This window comes from Lathamus discolor, chromosome 3, assembly GCF_037157495.1.
Source record: "Lathamus discolor isolate bLatDis1 chromosome 3, bLatDis1.hap1, whole genome shotgun sequence".
Lineage (NCBI taxonomy): Eukaryota > Metazoa > Chordata > Aves > Psittaciformes > Psittacidae > Lathamus > Lathamus discolor.
In genome coordinates this window covers 49,912,187-49,929,546 of record NC_088886.1, presented here as the reverse complement: position 1 = coordinate 49,929,546, position 17,360 = coordinate 49,912,187, and the positions used below count along the sequence as shown (strand labels likewise).

Sequence of the window (17,360 nt, the reverse complement as noted above, 5' to 3'; positions counted from 1 at the left end):
GCTTTCAGAAAGGTACTTGGGAGTAGATGATGATGCCACTTAAGTTTTAGCCAATGAGAATCCTCTTTTCTCACTATAACCCAGCCAATTTAGCATCATTTACACCTCTAGTCTGAAAAGCCTTGGCATTAGAATTACTTCCATTAGAGGATACCTTGTGCTGAAGTTAGGACAAGCATGATAGTTTAACCTTTTAAGATTTTCCTAATCCAGTCATTTATCTGCAGTTATAGATTAATCATATAATTTACCTGGACAGCCAGAAGGCATTAACAGAAAAAGCTCATTTGGATTTTCATTACTGGGCATAGAACAAGTAACAGCAGAAAGCAGGATGACTGAAACAACATGAAGTCCTACCAAATTTAAGATCAGGCAGATTCTAGATTGGGAAGCTGGAGATCTGTCACCTTTAAAACGGGAACCACAAGAATCAAAAACAGTTGCAAGAATCCCTTAGGGCATGTTAATGAAAAAGAATTCCCTTAATCTCTGCATAATGAACAAATGTCCACTTTGATCTTTTCCTCTCATGTGAAGTCTTCTCTGCACCTGTTTATATTTGGTCAAAACAGAAGATAATTCAGCAGGTTTTTTACAGGGGGTTTCCCCACAGCTCATCCTTAGAGAACTTTAAGGACAAGCCTTAACACAAACTCAGTTTGTAAGTAAGAAGATATTCCCTGCAGATAAGACATGTTTAACAAGGCAGAAGCTTTCTGAAGCAGGACAGTTTTGGGATTTGGTTACCATTTAAGCAAACAGATCATAGGGGGGTCCCATACTCCTAGCAGTAGTACAGTGCTCAATGTTTTCCTTCTCCATTGCTGCAAATTGTTGGGAGAAAGAAGCCTGGAGGAGAACAGGTGTGAAATGAAAACTGGAGTGAGCAATCCAGTAGCTAAAGTTACCTGTTAAATCTGTACTAGTAGAATCAGGATCCAAAAAACATTAACATCAGCTGAAGCAGTAATTCAGCAATAAAGTATGATCAATGGTTTTGAGTCCACTGAAGCAGGTGGAGAAGACAAGCAAATTATCTCAGATGGCTTTCAGTATTTTTAAATTATTTTTTAACATACCCTTACACATTTTCACTTGTGAACTCACCAGGCAATTGGCTAAGGAACAGGATTAAGATACAACCACTTTCATTCACCATTAATATCCATGTCAGAAATCGGATTTCATTCCTGAGCTGAAAAAGTTTAATAAAAATCACCAAGGCTACTTTACAGAACTCTATGAAATTCTAAATTAAAAGCATTACTCAGCAACTTGTTCAGTAATACATGAGTTCAACATTTAAAGTCTCTCTTAGTCACATTAAAGAAAGTATGCAGTCAACTACAATCAAAGTTAAAGCAAAAAAGTGCCTGTGATCTAAGGATCATTATTCCAGATCTGTTGCGAATCAGTGAAAAGGAGAGTAGCAAAGGACATACCTTGGAACTGCTCCCAAAACAATCAAGTTGGCTTTTTGTTTGTTGTTTCCAATTACAGCATTTTTCATATCTCTGTAAATCCAGAAAGAAAAACAAACCCTGGTAAATTATGCTGAGGTACTGAGGGCTTAAGCTATAGAACTTACTATTTCCATGAAGGCTTATCAGGAAGTCTTCCACATGTCCACACTGCACCTACAGGACTGGGGAGTGCTTTAGGGCAGAGTTTCCACAGCCCACACATAAATACCCCAGAGCTCTGGGATTCCATTAAGTCCCAGCTTACGTGAGTAAGCAAAACCCCAAACTCTCTCACATGCACGCCAGACACTAAGAAGTCTCATTATTGAGGAAAACTAGATATACTGTTCTTTGTGCCCATATATTCAACTAGACTTCCAAAATAAAGCCCCCACTACTAGTTGGGAAAGCAAGCGTTGGTAATTTAAAGTATTAACTGAATATTCTACTGGGTGCAGGAAAAAATGAGCTGGAAATGAATAAAATTAAGGAAAAAAGGAGGGGAAAAAAAAAAAAAAAAAAAGAAAAGAAAAAAGGAACTATCACCAGTGTCCAGAGACCAGGCTTTCACTCTCCTCTTCACCACAGGCTTCCTTTAATGAATTTCAGCAGGACACCTAAATATCTGTATGTCAAAATCCCAGGTGTAAAGTGCAAAGACAGGCATTTTCCTGTCTTGGTGTTACTGCAAGGTTAAATATATTAAAGACACTCATACTACGTTAAAGGAATAAGGGAAGCATTTTGGGAAGAGGACACTGATAGCACATACTAAAAAGTTCTGTGAAAATGTGCAATCTGCAACTGTGTTGCTCAGAAAACTGCTACTGTATCTTAAAAACCATCACTGCCTTGATGATTGAAGCCAAAGATGGAACATCTATGAACAACCAGAGCAACTTATGGCCAGGTTCAGAAAAATCAAGATTACATACTTCCAGGAATCTTCCTAGCTGTGGGGATGTTTATAAGAGCAGAAAACAAAACCAGTCCAAATTCAGGTAATTCTTTATCAACAAGTAACAAAGCAATATTTATTATTATAGTGTTAGCAGTTGCAAAACTGGTAAGTAAATCACTGGCTAACTATGTCCATCATTCAAGTCATTTGGGAGCTCCAGTGATTGCTTTAAGTTAGTGTATTTTCCTGCCACTATATCACTCTTTCACCTGTTACCTGCAAATCTTTAGAGATTTAGAGTAGTCTTGTTCAAGATCTGTCCGGCCCTGCATGAACACTACATAGACCTTAGGTACCCACTGAACATGCCAATTCCACTGCAATAAGGAGTTGTCCCAAGTGTTAAACTCACTCCATTAGAGTTATAAAGAACTCTTTAGCCAAGGCAGCCAATATCTAGACTGGCATAAGCAGAACCCTTATAAACCTTAATTAGTAAAAAGTAATTGCCCGTTCCTCCTGAAGTATGTCTCCGCATGACTCACTTCCCATTGCACAGTTACCCAGCCACAGAAGAGTGCTCTAGGAATCTTAAGCAAATGGAAGTTGTCCAAGTTTGGCTAGTGATCCTGCAGCTCCAACAAGTGAGCAGCATTAAAAGCAGCTGAACACTGCAGTTTTACACATGTCAATCCAGACAGATCCAGGAAACCGCTTGACTTGTCAAGTGAGCCCTTACTTAAGGGGAATCTGCCTATACATCACAGCTTAATGCAGCAGAGTATCAGCATAAAATGTTGGACCTTCTGTTGTAGCCCCTGTAAGTTTGGTAACTTTACACCACAAGACAGGAGGAGAGGAGAAGGAGCAAGATCAGAAGACAGGCTAAGCTGGAAGCCCAGGAAAGTTTAAGGAATGGACTTGAAACTTCCACTAACCTCAGAAACAGTACCTCAGTGGTTTCTGTGCTGAACGCTTGACATGAAAGTATCCTGGTCATTTTGACAGGTTTTTAAAATACAAGAGTCAGTCCCAAACAGTGGCAGAAACAATGATCAGACGTCTCAAAGGAATGGAAACTGTACCAAAAGATGTGCTAGGTTCAGGCACTAAAGTGCTCAAGCCACTCTAAGACTTTCAAAAAGGCTACCTCTCCCTGTTATCCTTAAGACACCAGCTCCCAAAGTCATCAGAAAGGGTGCATCATGCCATGCATTCACGAAGGAATCCTGAGAAGCTAAAGAAAAGGCACTTGCCAAGCACTCTGAAGAACTGACAGATTTTGGTGACGTTTTTATGGCTGGCTCAAGTGATTTTACACATTATTTTGTGTTAAACAAAACAACAAAACCACCACCAGCTTTGGTGATTCCTGCGCCATCTCCACAATAGAATGGCTTGATAAAACATACTAAATGGTTGTAAGGTTAAGTACAGCCTAGACAATTTGATTGAGACACCCCTTCAGAAGTGGAAGGAACATGGACAACTTCCACAACACTCAAACTCAGAGGTCACAGTCTTGATCTGTAAACAATTCAGATGAGTTTCTACATCCTAGTTCACAAAGTTCCTCAGAAAGGTAGACAAGAAATATCACAAGCTTTAGACTTCTGACAAATCCAACACGTGTACATTTGACCACTTCAACTTGCAAACAAGTAAAATACCTTCAAGTTGGTAAGGTGACTAAAAACTGTCAGAGAGAGACCAGCAAAGATCACCATGTTTGCATGCATTATGCCTTGGCACTCCCAAGTTCCATGCCACACTTATCTCTTCAAATTTGCCTTACAGAAACGAATTTATTCAATAACAAAGAAGCAGGTGGATATGGAAAATAAAATAATTATGTGATTCCACATTACATTTGAAGGGGATTTCCCTCATTAGGAAGCTAATCTCCTTAAGAATCAAAGAAGTACCAGGTACCGTCCCAGTGTACATGGTCCTTGGTGAATCATGAACCTTGGGAAAACTGAGGAAAAATCCCTTATTTGAAAACATCATCTCCAACAAGTTTGAGCTTGACTGATTTCAGATCCAAGACAATGTGAAATTAACACAAGGAGAAAAAGCAGTAAAGAGCACTATCTTCTATAAGAGGTAACAAAGAAACCTCAGCAATCTGTAGTTCAAAACTGGATACCCACTCTACTTCTGAATGTCATGCACACTGCTCATACCTCCCTGATAGGTGAGAAAAGGAGTCCTTGACATGAGGAAAAAGGAAACAGGAGGAAAAAGGTAAAAACCTCAAAAGAACAATTAGTCGATGGTGATTCTAGGCCTAATCTGAGAGAAGGCCAAGATCCAGAAATGGGATATACACAGGCTTTCCAATGATCAGCTCCAAGATCTCAGGTAGGTTATCAATACTGCCAGACAACAGCACATTGTGAACAGCTTCAGAAGAAAAATGCAGATACCCCTAGAGTCTCAGTCTCACAAAGGTGCCTTTCTATAGAGCCAAAAGTCAAATCATGCAGCTTTCATATGACAGAGGTCTTAAGATGCATTTGAGGTTGGTTGTTTTTGTGTTAAATCTTCCAGTTTAGATTCAAACTATATTCATAGAACAAAATAACCAGAATTACAATAATTTTAATGTATAGGTTTAAAATCTGATAGCTGATAATTATGCCTACATTTGCTATAATACAATAAAGTAATCCATATTATTTTTCAAACGGGATAATACAGGCTGCCAGCAGTAAAACAGGGCAAAGAGATCCTAGCTAAGCACTTGGAAACATTGTTTCCTCTTCTGCTGAACCAGCTTTTTCCATCCCTTATTGCTTATGAAAAAGAAGAATATAGTTTCATCAGTTCAATCCTGTGACCACTCAGTTTTAAATTATGAAACCAACTAAAGACTGTAAAAGCAGAACAACATATTTTCTTCCTACAAACTCAGGGGGCGGTGGGGGGGGAGTGTGTCAAGAAATTATCAGGTGAGGTTTATCAGCTCGAAATCTTCTGGAACACAGTAACCCAGAAGCAATCAATTCAATTAAATAGCTATATATAAAATGTAACGCATGCTAGATTCATAAGTGTATTAGCACAGTAGGAGTGTTTAAAACAAAAGCAGTTTAGGAATACATTAAAATCACCCCACCCTAATTTCCATACAAATGCAGCTCGACAAGAGTTACAAGAGGAACTAATCTGCCAATTGTGTATTAAGTTAGTATGTTTTTATCCTGATGCCTCATGTGTCATTGTTTAAAGGCACCAGCTCTAGCTCACTTTAGATAAGCAAGAAGCAATATTAAATAGAACAACCTGTGAGTAAAATAAGAGTTTTGAGTTTTAATGAGTCTAGCAAATAAAAAAAATAGTATTATGACATGTCTATGTCCTAAGAAAATGAGCATTTCAGTTTGTCCATGTAAGTTATTCCTGTAGAAGCAGCTTAAGGTGCTGAACCTTTTTCTAAGCAGAAATCACTGAAGTTCAACTTCTCCATGAAGTTGATCTAGTTCAGGGTTCCTCCCATCAGAAGTGTCTGTCCAGTACTTAAGTGTTCAGTTTTCTAACATGGTGTGAGCCAACTTCCAATGGAGAAAGGACAGACCTCTAAAGCATTCCCAAAAGGCCCAAACCCTGCCCCTCTTCTGCAAAAAGAGCACAAGAAAGCAACACGGATACACGGACTCCTCAATGACATTTGTGTTTTACTTACATTTTTAAATACAGTTAATTAAGCATAAACCTAAGAAATTTTAACTTTCTGACAGGAAGCCCTGGAGCCCGTGTCACTTTCTAGCAAAACAAACCAAAAGAACTTGAAACAAGCTAGTGTAACTTACTAAGGAAGCAGCAACAGGAACTACACAGAAGACAGGGGAATAAACAGCCTGCATGGTATTTTCCCATGTCTTTTGAAAATAGAGTAAATAGCCACATTTAAAAGGTTCCTAGACAGAGAACAAACTTGAGATGAACAATCACAGAAGGAAAAGCAGTCCTAGACATTTCAAGTCAATGCTTTCACCTTTAGTACGAAATTACATATTTACAAGGGATTCCAAGAAAATTATGCACACAGAGGAAGCATCTAAAACAATGCACTGTCAGACCAAAAGATTTATCTACCAGAGGCTGATCAAAATTATGAACAACAGAATGAACACAAAGCACCATTCTGAAAAGGGTTTCAGAAACCCGAACTGCAACTATATAAAAAGCTGAGATACTGGGAACTGATACAAGGACACAGCTCAAAAAGAAACTGTCTGCCCCAACCTCAGCAGGGTTTCCAGGTTTCAGTATCATATAAGCCAATAGTACCTGGACAGACTGGACTCGAGTAAGAAGCTAACCGTACAGCTTTGATAATTATGCTCTCTGTAGCTTTCACCTCCTCTCCCTTCTCCCTTCCACTCACTCTCCCATTTTTATGGACAGATGCAAAACAATGAGCAATGGAAATTAATGATAATTCTGCATGTTAAAATATGTCCATACTTATTTTGACAGAACTCATTTACCAGATGGACGATACTTAGGCTTGGACATCTGTTAATTACCCCAAAAACAACTTGTTTTCTACCCCTTTAGCAGGGAGCATGTTTGTACTAACATGATTACTAGTTCAACCAAACGAATAAGAATGTTAACAGCTCCTGCCAACTAAAGCAAACCACAGAAATCATAAATCAGCTTATTTTTAAGGTAAATCATCAGGTTGGAAGAAAGGTTTCCAGATTTCTAATCTCATTCAGAAAAAAGAAATAGCACATAGAGACACTGCTACTCAATGTTTTCCAGTTTTAACACTTAAAAATTGCTATACAATTAACATACAGTGCAAACTAAACAAACTCAATGTTCAAACAAGGAAGCCCTAAAATCCACGTTTGTTCCCAATCTTAATTCTGTACTCTCAGACACTGCATAAAATCAAAGTACTGTAGAAAAATAGCAGATGGCTATCATTACAGCAATGCAGAACACTAAATTCAACATACATAATGCCAAAAGTGACTGTTTAATCCAGCTTTTCCAGATCACAATGCCACAGAAGCCACTTGAACTCCTACCTGAAGTCTCCTCTTTGAGAGCCAACTTACCTTATTGTAAGTTTTCTTGCCAAGGAAAGTCTACTAAATACAAAGGTCAGCTGTTTGAACAATCCATAACTGTAGTTATAAGTATCTATACCTTACTCCTACCCTGAATCTACCCACGTTTCTAGTACTCATCTTACTATATGTGTGCGTAAGACTGAAGAAACCTCACATGTCAAATCTTTACTTCCATATAAGAACTTACATGAGCCCATTCACATCCTAGACTTCTATATAAAGCTTAACAACTTCAGCTCTCCATGTCTTTGGCTGCAGTTTCAACCCAAGTTCCTTTCAAATCTCTAGGCTGATTGACAAAACAGGAGATGCTGCTTTGCCCACGTGTCTCTCAAGCATGTTTTATTGCTTCATCCTTTACACTAAGTCTTAAAATTGTGTTACAAGTTGCCCGATCAATAGAAAAAATTGCCTACTCAACTTTAAGAATGATGTAGCTCGAATTTAAAATGCTGAATTCGGTGGAGGATGGGAGTTTAGCTTTTATTATGTAAACTTTTTTAACTAAAAAAAAAAAAAACCCAAACGTACAAAGCATAGCTGGAGCGCTATATATCAGCATTTCATGTTCAGATTCAATCTCCATTATTTACATAAAATAGGTCATAACAGCAAAGAATTATCTAAAGAGAGGTGTGGGGAAAACAGGTGCAGTTCAGAACTCTGGGAAACTGAGACATCTCCTGCTCTGTGACACCAGGTCAGCAAAACACTTTTTTAACCATCCCAAAACAGACAAACCACACGAAAAGAACAGCCTTCACACTGTTGCTTTAGGTGAATGAGCCAGACCATCAAATATTACTGTTACTTTTTTCTGTCTCCATCTTCCCCCAAGGGTATTTCCCCTCCCTTGATGAAGCACTGCCTTCAGCATTTAGCAGTATATCCCACAGTTGAAGCAAAAATTAAATGAAACTTCATTAAGAGGCATCCTGCAATGCTCCATTCTTGTAGCACTAGCATACATTCACTGTTGCTCGGTTTAATGTTATTTTCATCCATTCTCCCATTTTAAAACCACCACTCCTTATCTAATGAATGTTATCCACCACAAGTCATTCACATAGAGAACTCAAGTTTCTTTCAGTACAAGAAAACACCTTAAAGTGGCCTTCTAGCACCTGCTTAGCTATTCTCAGGTATGAGCTTGTAATAGTGTGTAACACAATGTTCACTTCTGCTTAGGCCAGCAGTCACTGAAGGATCACAAAAAAACCTGTTCATATGACACACCTACTACCTGCTAGATTATAATAATCTATATAAGTCTTTCTGACATGAAAGTACAACCTAAGACTTTTAGCTCCAAAGAGCTGTCAGCTAAGATGATGTACCAGCATTCATTTGCCATAAACTCAGACCTCAAAACTTTTGTGACCAATACTCACTTGATTTTCTCCATCTACATCAGCTAGGTCTGACAGAAGTTGCTTCTCCCTCTCTCATCCTACTTACAGCCTCAAACCGTCACAGCAACAGCAGTACCCTGAGGTTGGCATCCAGAGGGACTTGGGAGAAAAATGGCTTCATGCCCTTCCAAAATGCAGCACTGAAGCACATTTACTAATCATCTATACTCTCTCACAGGCTCACAGTGGCAAACGCAAGGCTTGAAATATTAAACAACCCCATTAGACTGAAAACTGCAAGCCAAATGGAATAGGGATAGCTAATTTCCTAAAGTTTAGACCATTTCTAAATATTAGACCAGGAGATACAATAAAGAACAATTTGCTTGCAAAAAAAAAAGCATTATGCATTCATACCTTTTGCTGCATGATAATGCAAGCACAAAAGCAGGAGAGTATCTTATTCTATGACCCTTCCTATTGCATCTTCCTCTCTTTACCTACCCTGTTCTTCTGTCTGACTCTACAAAACCCATTATATTGAAAATTGCTCTTCACAGAGCACTACGTAATTCTCAAATGATGCTTGAGGCCTTTCAATTTCATCTTCTCTCATTCTGAAAAGCTTGTCTAGCTATTAGATTCCTCAGCTTACCTCTTGAAAGGGAGAAAAAAAACTCAAATGGAGTAGAGCTCACAGCACCCTCTCAGCATCACCTAAACCTGCTCAAAGTTCTGTCAGGTTCTGCAACCTAAAGAACATGCTTTCCATTTCTAAGCCACAAGGAGCCTACCCTGCACTTCATAAAGTATCAACAGAGGACACTCAGGAGCCTCTTCCCTCAATACATGAATGACACTGCACAAAAACAATGCTCAAAAAAATTGCATCACTTGTTTTAAGCCAATCAGACATCAAAATTCCCTTTTGCATCTGCAAGAATATGAATTTACTACAGAGTACTGTCTAGGAGATAGAAGAATCAGTCAAAAATATAGACAGAGTGTATCAGGAACAACCCTCTAAGGACCACTCTGTTTCCACACGGCCATTCTGGTGAAAACTGAATCAACAGAATATGCAAAGAACAAAGCATGGCTCCTGCAGAAAATTTAGGTTCAGAGGTGCCCATTGAGACTGGAAATGTGATTGCATATGTTTGGGATACACAATGTGTAAACAAGTCCTGTTCATTATTTAGTGTTGAAAGATTTGTTTAACAGGACATGAAAAACAAGAGGTAGAAGTAGCACCTTCATAACTGTCTGAAGGAGGTACCTGCTGCTTCATTAGAGCCAAGATAGGAATTTCTTCTCTTCCCACTCCATGAAGCTGCCTCTTATATTTCACACAGCTTTCCCTGAAGGCAAGTGTGGAACACTGCACTGATGCCCTCGTTCCAATTGCCATAGGTGAGAAATACAAGACACTATTATACAGTCACCTAAACACATGCCTGGAACTTTTTCATTTTTTTTGTCAAAACCAAGAACACACAAATGAAAAAAAGTTGTATGTCAGAAACACACACAATTTGAGGTGTTGCCAATTCATTTCAAAGCAACCAACCACTAAAGAGACATAAAACAGGTTCTGCGAAAGCAGTATGGGTTTGGTTTTTTCTCTGGTTTGTGACTACCTTGAAGAAGGCAGAAACTATCAGGCACTACAATGCATCTTCAGTCAAATGCAATACAAGTCGACTGTCCCTTACAGGTGCTTTTAACACATACCTAACTTTGCATCCAAGTTTCCAACTGACATCCAATGTCAGTTTCAGTCTTCGAAATGCTAAGCGTAACCACTAACCACTGCAGTGCTGTCAATATTCTAGGGTCTGCAGGGACCCTAAAAACATAACTGGTGGATTCAAAGCCATCCACAAGTTCTCATCCATAAGCCAGCTATTATACTTTTATTATCAACTACACAAATTCTCAATCACTCAAAACCATACTGTAGAAAGCATATATAATTCCAACCAAATATACTGCATAGATCTGTACCAGTGCTCCCACCACATGCTCCCTGGGAAAAAGGAAGATGCTGTCAGACACTTGGAAATTGGTTCTTCAGTACCAAGTGCCGTTTCTATAGGATATTTGCCTCATTCTTCTAAGAAAGAAAATGCTCACACAAGTTTGGAAAATGCTTGTCTAATAACTGCAGCTGGCTGGATAAGCACACTCATAAAGGACAGAAACAGCAGTAGCACAGGAATTCTCAGTGCATCAAAGATGATTATTTACAAGCCTTAAAAGATGACATCCTCTGACTGCTGACAAACAGCCTGATGAGAAGCAGTTGGGACCCTGAGTAAGCAGGATTTGTCAGAAAGAATGCTCCTTTCAACACCAGCCCTTGAGATGGACTTAAATAGCCCTTCATAAAATGATAGGTTGCCTCTTTGAAGACATCAGATAAATGTAAGCAAGACAAGAAGTCTCTCAAAGAAGCCCCAGACCAGCAAATAAATTAAAGGACAAAAGTAGGTATCAGTCTTGCATCTGAATAATGTGGTCCTGAGCTTAAAAGCAGATGAAAAGCAAATGATAGTCTAAAGATCACCACCCAGAACTGTTTAAATAAAATACTGCTGCACACAAAGCACAGGATAATGTTGCAGCAACGATTTTGGGATAAATTAAGCTCTTCCAACAATGCAGAAATTTACAGAGCTATCTGTGTTCTGCTCCCCTGACAATAACAGCAAGATATTTTAAGAGAACACAGACTTTAATCCCCTACAGTATCTGGTTGAGGTAATCTATGCACTGTCAACACTAACATATTCAATAGCTGCACACCTGACAATAATGCTGACCTTGCAGAATGCAGTCAAAGCATACTTGAGAAAAACTGAACTGCAAAACAGTATGTAGAAGGTGAAAAGTTTAGAAGACCACTCAAGGAGTCACAAAGCAAACCTGGAAAGACCTCCCAGGCATAAACATGGCCACAATGTAGATTTACAGAATAAAGCTACTATACTAAGTTTGCTCATTTATAGAAACAGTAAATAGAAAGGTAAATACATACACTGCCAGAAAGATGTGGGCACGAAGATGCGGGCACGGCACACTTTAAATAGTTTGCTATCATATTCAGTAAGAGGTAGTAGTCACCTTTGTAAGAATCTCAACATTTCCAATCCAGAACTGAAACTGGTGATTTACTGGCAGGTACACACAACTCTGCCCCTCCTATCTACTGTCAATACCCAGATGAACACGATAGAAACAATGAGAACAGAAGTTCTGCAGGAAACTTGTTATTTTTAAATAAAGATCAATGGAACCACATACAGCAGCACTGGACAAAAGGGAAATGGTTTCTCAGTTTTCTCTTGAGGAGGAAAAGGAAAAAGCTCCTAGGCAGGTAAGACTTCACTGACTGGACAGAAGAAGATTCTGAACACTACCTCTCTGACAATTCATGAGAAAGAAAGGAAAAGAAGATATTTAAACTTTAAAATACTTTCAGAATGTGTAAATAAAAGCTTTCTCAAGTTACAAGATGACAACTGGACTGGCATGATTTTCCAATTTAGGAAGCATTTAGCTATATTCTACCTTTATCAAACCATCAGAAGATGGTTTTCATTGAAATTAAAAGGATGCAATTAAAAAAAGCCCCAAACAAAAGTTCATTCAAGTGTCTTTAACACCATATGAAGAACACAAGTATTGTTAACTGAAAACAACCTGCAAAATCAAAGTCTCTTAAGACAGCCTATTTTCTGATCCTTGATATTCATACTGTTCCATCAATCAAAATCAAAAAATAGGTCATCAGTATTTTCAGCCAGGATGTAGGGACGTAACCCAAAAAACACCCACAGCACATCTTAGGAACCAAAGATTTCCAGCAAATTATGCACAATATCTAGTAAGGCTTCTGACAGACACTTCTGGTAGAACTTCAATCCTCTTCTACTCCACCTCCTAAATATCAGTTCATTCCTAATTCAATATCTCTTCAGATACCTCTTCAGATACCCTGAAGCCAAAAGAAGTGCAAAGCAGTATCCTTCTGCCCAAAGAAAATCTTGGCCTGAGAGCCATTTTTAATACATACACTACTCTAAACTCTATTTTTAGATATACACTTTTCTAAATTGGACTGTTTCACACCCATCCACCAATATTCCAAAAGTAACTAATCTATCACAGAGGATTTGCTCAGTGTCAGGAAAGACACTCTCTCAAAACTAGGGTTTTGCCATTTGAAAGCTACTGTGAAATATATTGGTATTTTCTTGTCTTGAAATGCAAGAAAAGCATCTCAGCATAGAACCCACTGACATCCATGGACAAGATGAAAAATTTCATATGTTAGCTGAGACAAAGATACTGCTCAAAACTTTTGTTTCTGGGAAATCAGTTATATTTCAAAAGATAGGGAAGGGATTACCAAAGGGTTGTGGGCTCCAGTCCTTGGAAAAGAAAGGAGAGCAGGGAGGAAGCACCACCCACGGCTCGGATATCTGCCAAGGAGAAAAGAGGGGCTCAGTCAACCCACCTGGATATAGGATGAGGCACATCCTTGCCCCTGGAACCATCACACAAGCCCTTAAAGTAGTGAACTAAAAGTCATGGGGTGGAAGCAAAACCAGCCTCTCCTACAGCTAAGAGTTAAGAACCTGTACATAGTCACAGTGGAGTACCCCAAGTTTTTATACAGGTAAGGGGGCATTTCAACCAATAAAGTTCCCAGGACAGTTTTATGTATTTTGTGTTTTCCATGTATTTCAAAGTGACACCAATCCTGATATGTTGCCCCTGGGACACCATCTGGAATAATTTTTTTCACCTGCTACTGGTAAACACCTCACACCATCCTAAGCAACACAACCAACATTCTAGGCTTTCTGATCCACTTGGTTCTTCAGTGTCTTCTGGCTAGATAGCCACAGCCAGCAAGTTACTGGTAGGCCTGAAAAAGTCTGATTTTACCACCAAAAGTCTGTCCTGGGCAAGAACTTGTTTGCCACGTTGTGTGTGGTTACAATAAAAAGCTTATAGCCCAAGGACAGATAGAAAACAACTAGATCTTTGCTACCTTTGAATACGTAGTTCTACTACCTATTCAACAGGGCAAGTCTCCTACTCACTCCTTCAGTGATTACCCCTTATCACTGGCACACAGCAGAGTACTGAAATATAATTTGCATCCAAATTAATTTCTATGGAAGCATTTTCTTTCAGCCTGCAGTTCCCATCGGTAAGACAGAGGCCATGCATTAAAAAAAAAAAAAAAAAAAAAGAAAAGAAAAGCCAACATTCAGGCACAGCAGCAGGGGAAAGAATAAGAGGCAGGTACGTTGGCTTGGCAGTGGAATAAGAGTTTCAATAGACCTGGAAGAAGAATAATGGGTGACCAAAAGGAAGAAATGTACCCAAATAAAATTCTGAATGTCCACAGAACATTCAACCTCGTTTCTGGCAACTGGAAGGCTCTTATGAACCATATGCAATTCAGAGTGACAGTCTACTGCAACAACGCTGTCACTTTCGCATTATAACTTTTCCAACGAGATTTCTCAAAAAATGGTAGGAAGAACTTCTAGTCCTTGACATAAAATTCTAGTGGAATTCAAGTAAACCTAGCCTATGTACAACCAACAGCCCAAGTGTGTTTCAGATGACTTACATGACACCTTGCAGGACTTTCTGAGGATCAAGGTCGAATAATCTATCAACATAGTGGCGGCTACTCGCTGTTACCTCCTGTGGAGACAGGAAAAAAAAAGTAACACTTTAAATATTTCATATCAATTAATTAGATTACATATTAGGAAGAGGTTCTTCCTTTTGAGGGTGCTGAGGCACTGACCCAGGTTGCCCAGGGAAGCTGTGGCTTCCCCAATCCCTGGCAGAGTTCAAGGCCAGGCTGGATGATCTTGGAGCAACCTGGTCTAGTAAAAGATGTCCCTACCCTTGGCAGGGGGTTGGAATTATGAGCTTTTAAGGTCCCTTCCAACCCAAACAAGTCTGAGATTATATGATATCCTGGCAGACAACAAGAAATGGCTAATGCAGCAGCAAGTTTACAAACTCTATCAGGCAAGATAGCAGCAAAACCACAGAATCGTACTTAACTATGTAGTACGTTACTGCTGGGCAACACTCACGCAAAGAATTAAGCCTGTGTTCAAGTGTGATTTAAAGATTATATACATAATATACATAACATGTTATGATTCAAAGCAAGTTAACAGTGTCAGTTAACAGGCATGCAAGAAGCATCTACTCCAGTTACATTAAATTCCAATTTTATTACAATTACTACATACAAAAAGCATGAACTCCCAAAAGAAAGTTTTAAGAGCAGTTAATGCTGCTCAAGAAGCACACCCAGAAACAAGCTCCTGAAAATAAGGAAGCTTGTATGAAGGCATTTTTCTGTAACTTACTTTAACATGACATATCTACACAATTCAGAGACTGTCCTTCTGAACAGCGTCCCACACAGCTCTAACGGGGACAGCAGCAAAACATTCTCCGTAACACTCCCACAGCTACTTTGTAAAACAAAGTGAACTCTCCTCTCAGCAACAGGACCATGCTTGTAAACTAAACATTTATGCACCAATGAATTGTTACTCCCTTTGAGAAGATCCAAAGTTGCAGATGACAAGCATTCAAAAACATAAGGGTGGGAAAGGGGAAGGGAATTTTCCCTCCAGGTTCTCAGGAACATGTGCCAGGGTGCTTTTCCATTATGTCTTGGGGTTTTTTTTCCTTTTTGCCAGCTCAACTTTTCATTTGGCTTTCCATATATTTTTTCCTTCTGATTTTTCCCTGAAAGAAGCTATAAGGGAATTGACAACTCTTCCTTGCTTTTGCAAGTATCTACTCTCAAGCTGAATCTGCTCCTGCTTCCCCACCCAGATGTCAGAAGCACCATCAGCATCTTGCCCGTAGCCTCTCCTGACGAGGAAAATCATCTAGAGGTAGCAACACACCTCTGTCTCCAGAAATACTATTAAATTATGCAAAATGAATTTTACAGCTTCATATTCACTGCATAATGAAAGCATTTTCTGAGAAGAGCAGTAGACTTTCATCTACCTGATCTATGTATTTATACACAAAAGTCTTCTAGACTTCAGAGATCCCATTGTTTTCTGTTCCTAAAATACCTTAGCTTTCACCCTGTCAACAATTATGCTTGCAATATGTAGAAGAGCTTTCACATCCAGGCAAACAAGTTTTTCAAGTAGTCCCCCAAAACAACCTATCAACATCATCAGGTTCATGGTTCTAATAACCACTAAGAAATTTTAAGGGAAGAAAGAGCCCCAAAATTCATTTCTTTTAAACAGCATCTACACTACATCTTTTACGCTGTTACTCCCAGGTAGCAGAACCCTAACGAGCAGCAGGACTGGGCAACCAGCACCGTCTATTCTACTTACTCTCAGCTTCCCCCAAGGAAGCCAGCGGTAGTTGTCAGACCCCCTCCTGCCACACCAGCGCCCTGCCCACAGATGCAACCCATCAGCCTAGGCCGTGCCGGCAGATCCCCAGTAGCTCCTACGAGACCATTAGCGTTTCGCCACCAAAACACCACCCACATGCTCAGCCAGCCCGCCGCGCTTGGGAGAGACCCTGCTCCGCTCTACCCTGCTGCAGCCGCGCTGTTTCAGCGCAAAACAATATCAGCGAAGCCTCTTTTTGCTGAATCGGAGTTTCGGGGGGCTAGAGGAGAAACTGGCAAAAACATTTACAGGAGAGCAACTGAACAGCCTAAGTCGTGTCATGAGGTAAAACACATTCAGAAGACCCGGCACCTTTAACAAGAACAGGAACGGACTCCTCTGAAAAAGAGAGAATGCTGTTCTGAAGAGGAACCTCTCTCTGTGAAGAAGTTGTTACCACAGGAGATAACGGGGTACACGCCACACAAGGGAACGAACGCCCCAGAGACCCCCGCGCCACCCTTGCGGCCCACCACAGCCCACCGGGCCCACCCCTGGTCCCCCCCGCTACCGTACAAAGGGGCCGGTCAGGTGCCGGAAGGCCGGCCCCCCTCCGCACAGGCCAAGGTCAGGCCGGGGAGCGCAACGGCGGCGCAGGCCCCGCGGCACTCACCGAGAGGACGCTCATGCGGAGCGGCGCCTCCAGCACGCACGCCATCTTGGCGGACGCAGCAGCAGCAGCAGCAGCAGCTCCGGCGGCGGCGCCCTCACGCTCGCGCGCGCGCCGCTGCCGCCGCCGGCGGGCACGGCCTCATGGCGGAGCGCAGCACAGCACAGCGCCGCCGGGCGGGAGGAGAGCGGGCGGAAAGGAGGCGGCGCTCCGCGGCCGCCCGCGCCGCGAATCGGCCGACGCTGACACCACGCTCCCTTCCGGCAGCCCACCGCCAACCCGCATGCGCTCGCCACGGCCCGCCCCACCCCGGGCGCGAATCTCGGGAGGGCGCTGCGCGCATGCGCAGGACGCTGCAGGCTCGAGCCTCGCTGTGTGGCAGAGGGCTGCTCTCCGAGCACCGAAACGGGTACGACGCGTAACACGGTCACAGCCCGACCTTATCGCGATCTAC

At 40.8% G+C, this 17,360-nt stretch overlaps 1 protein-coding gene across 9 annotated transcripts in view; it reads right to left on the bottom strand.

Moving 5' to 3' along the window:
* ARMC8 (armadillo repeat containing 8) overlaps positions 1-17,141 on the bottom strand; it is a 67,260-nt gene extending 50,119 nt beyond the window's left edge. Inside the window, exons 1-3 of one of the 9 annotated variants that reach the window (XR_010611600.1) lie at positions 16,910-17,141; positions 14,466-14,542; positions 1,446-1,517 (exon numbers count right to left, since the gene is read on the bottom strand). Coding sequence is in view for 8 of the 9 variants with exons in the window: in XM_065675118.1 (XP_065531190.1) it covers positions 1,446-1,517; positions 14,466-14,542; positions 16,910-16,954 (194 nt within the window). In the remaining variant the exon portion in view is untranslated. Of the gene's footprint in view, positions 1-1,445; positions 1,518-13,226; positions 13,306-14,465; positions 14,543-16,608; positions 16,680-16,909 lie in introns of those variants that run through there. The other 8 variants (XM_065675122.1, XM_065675118.1, XM_065675120.1 and 5 more) reach the window with 8 other exon arrangements.
* Positions 17,142-17,360: the final 219 nt, after the last annotated feature.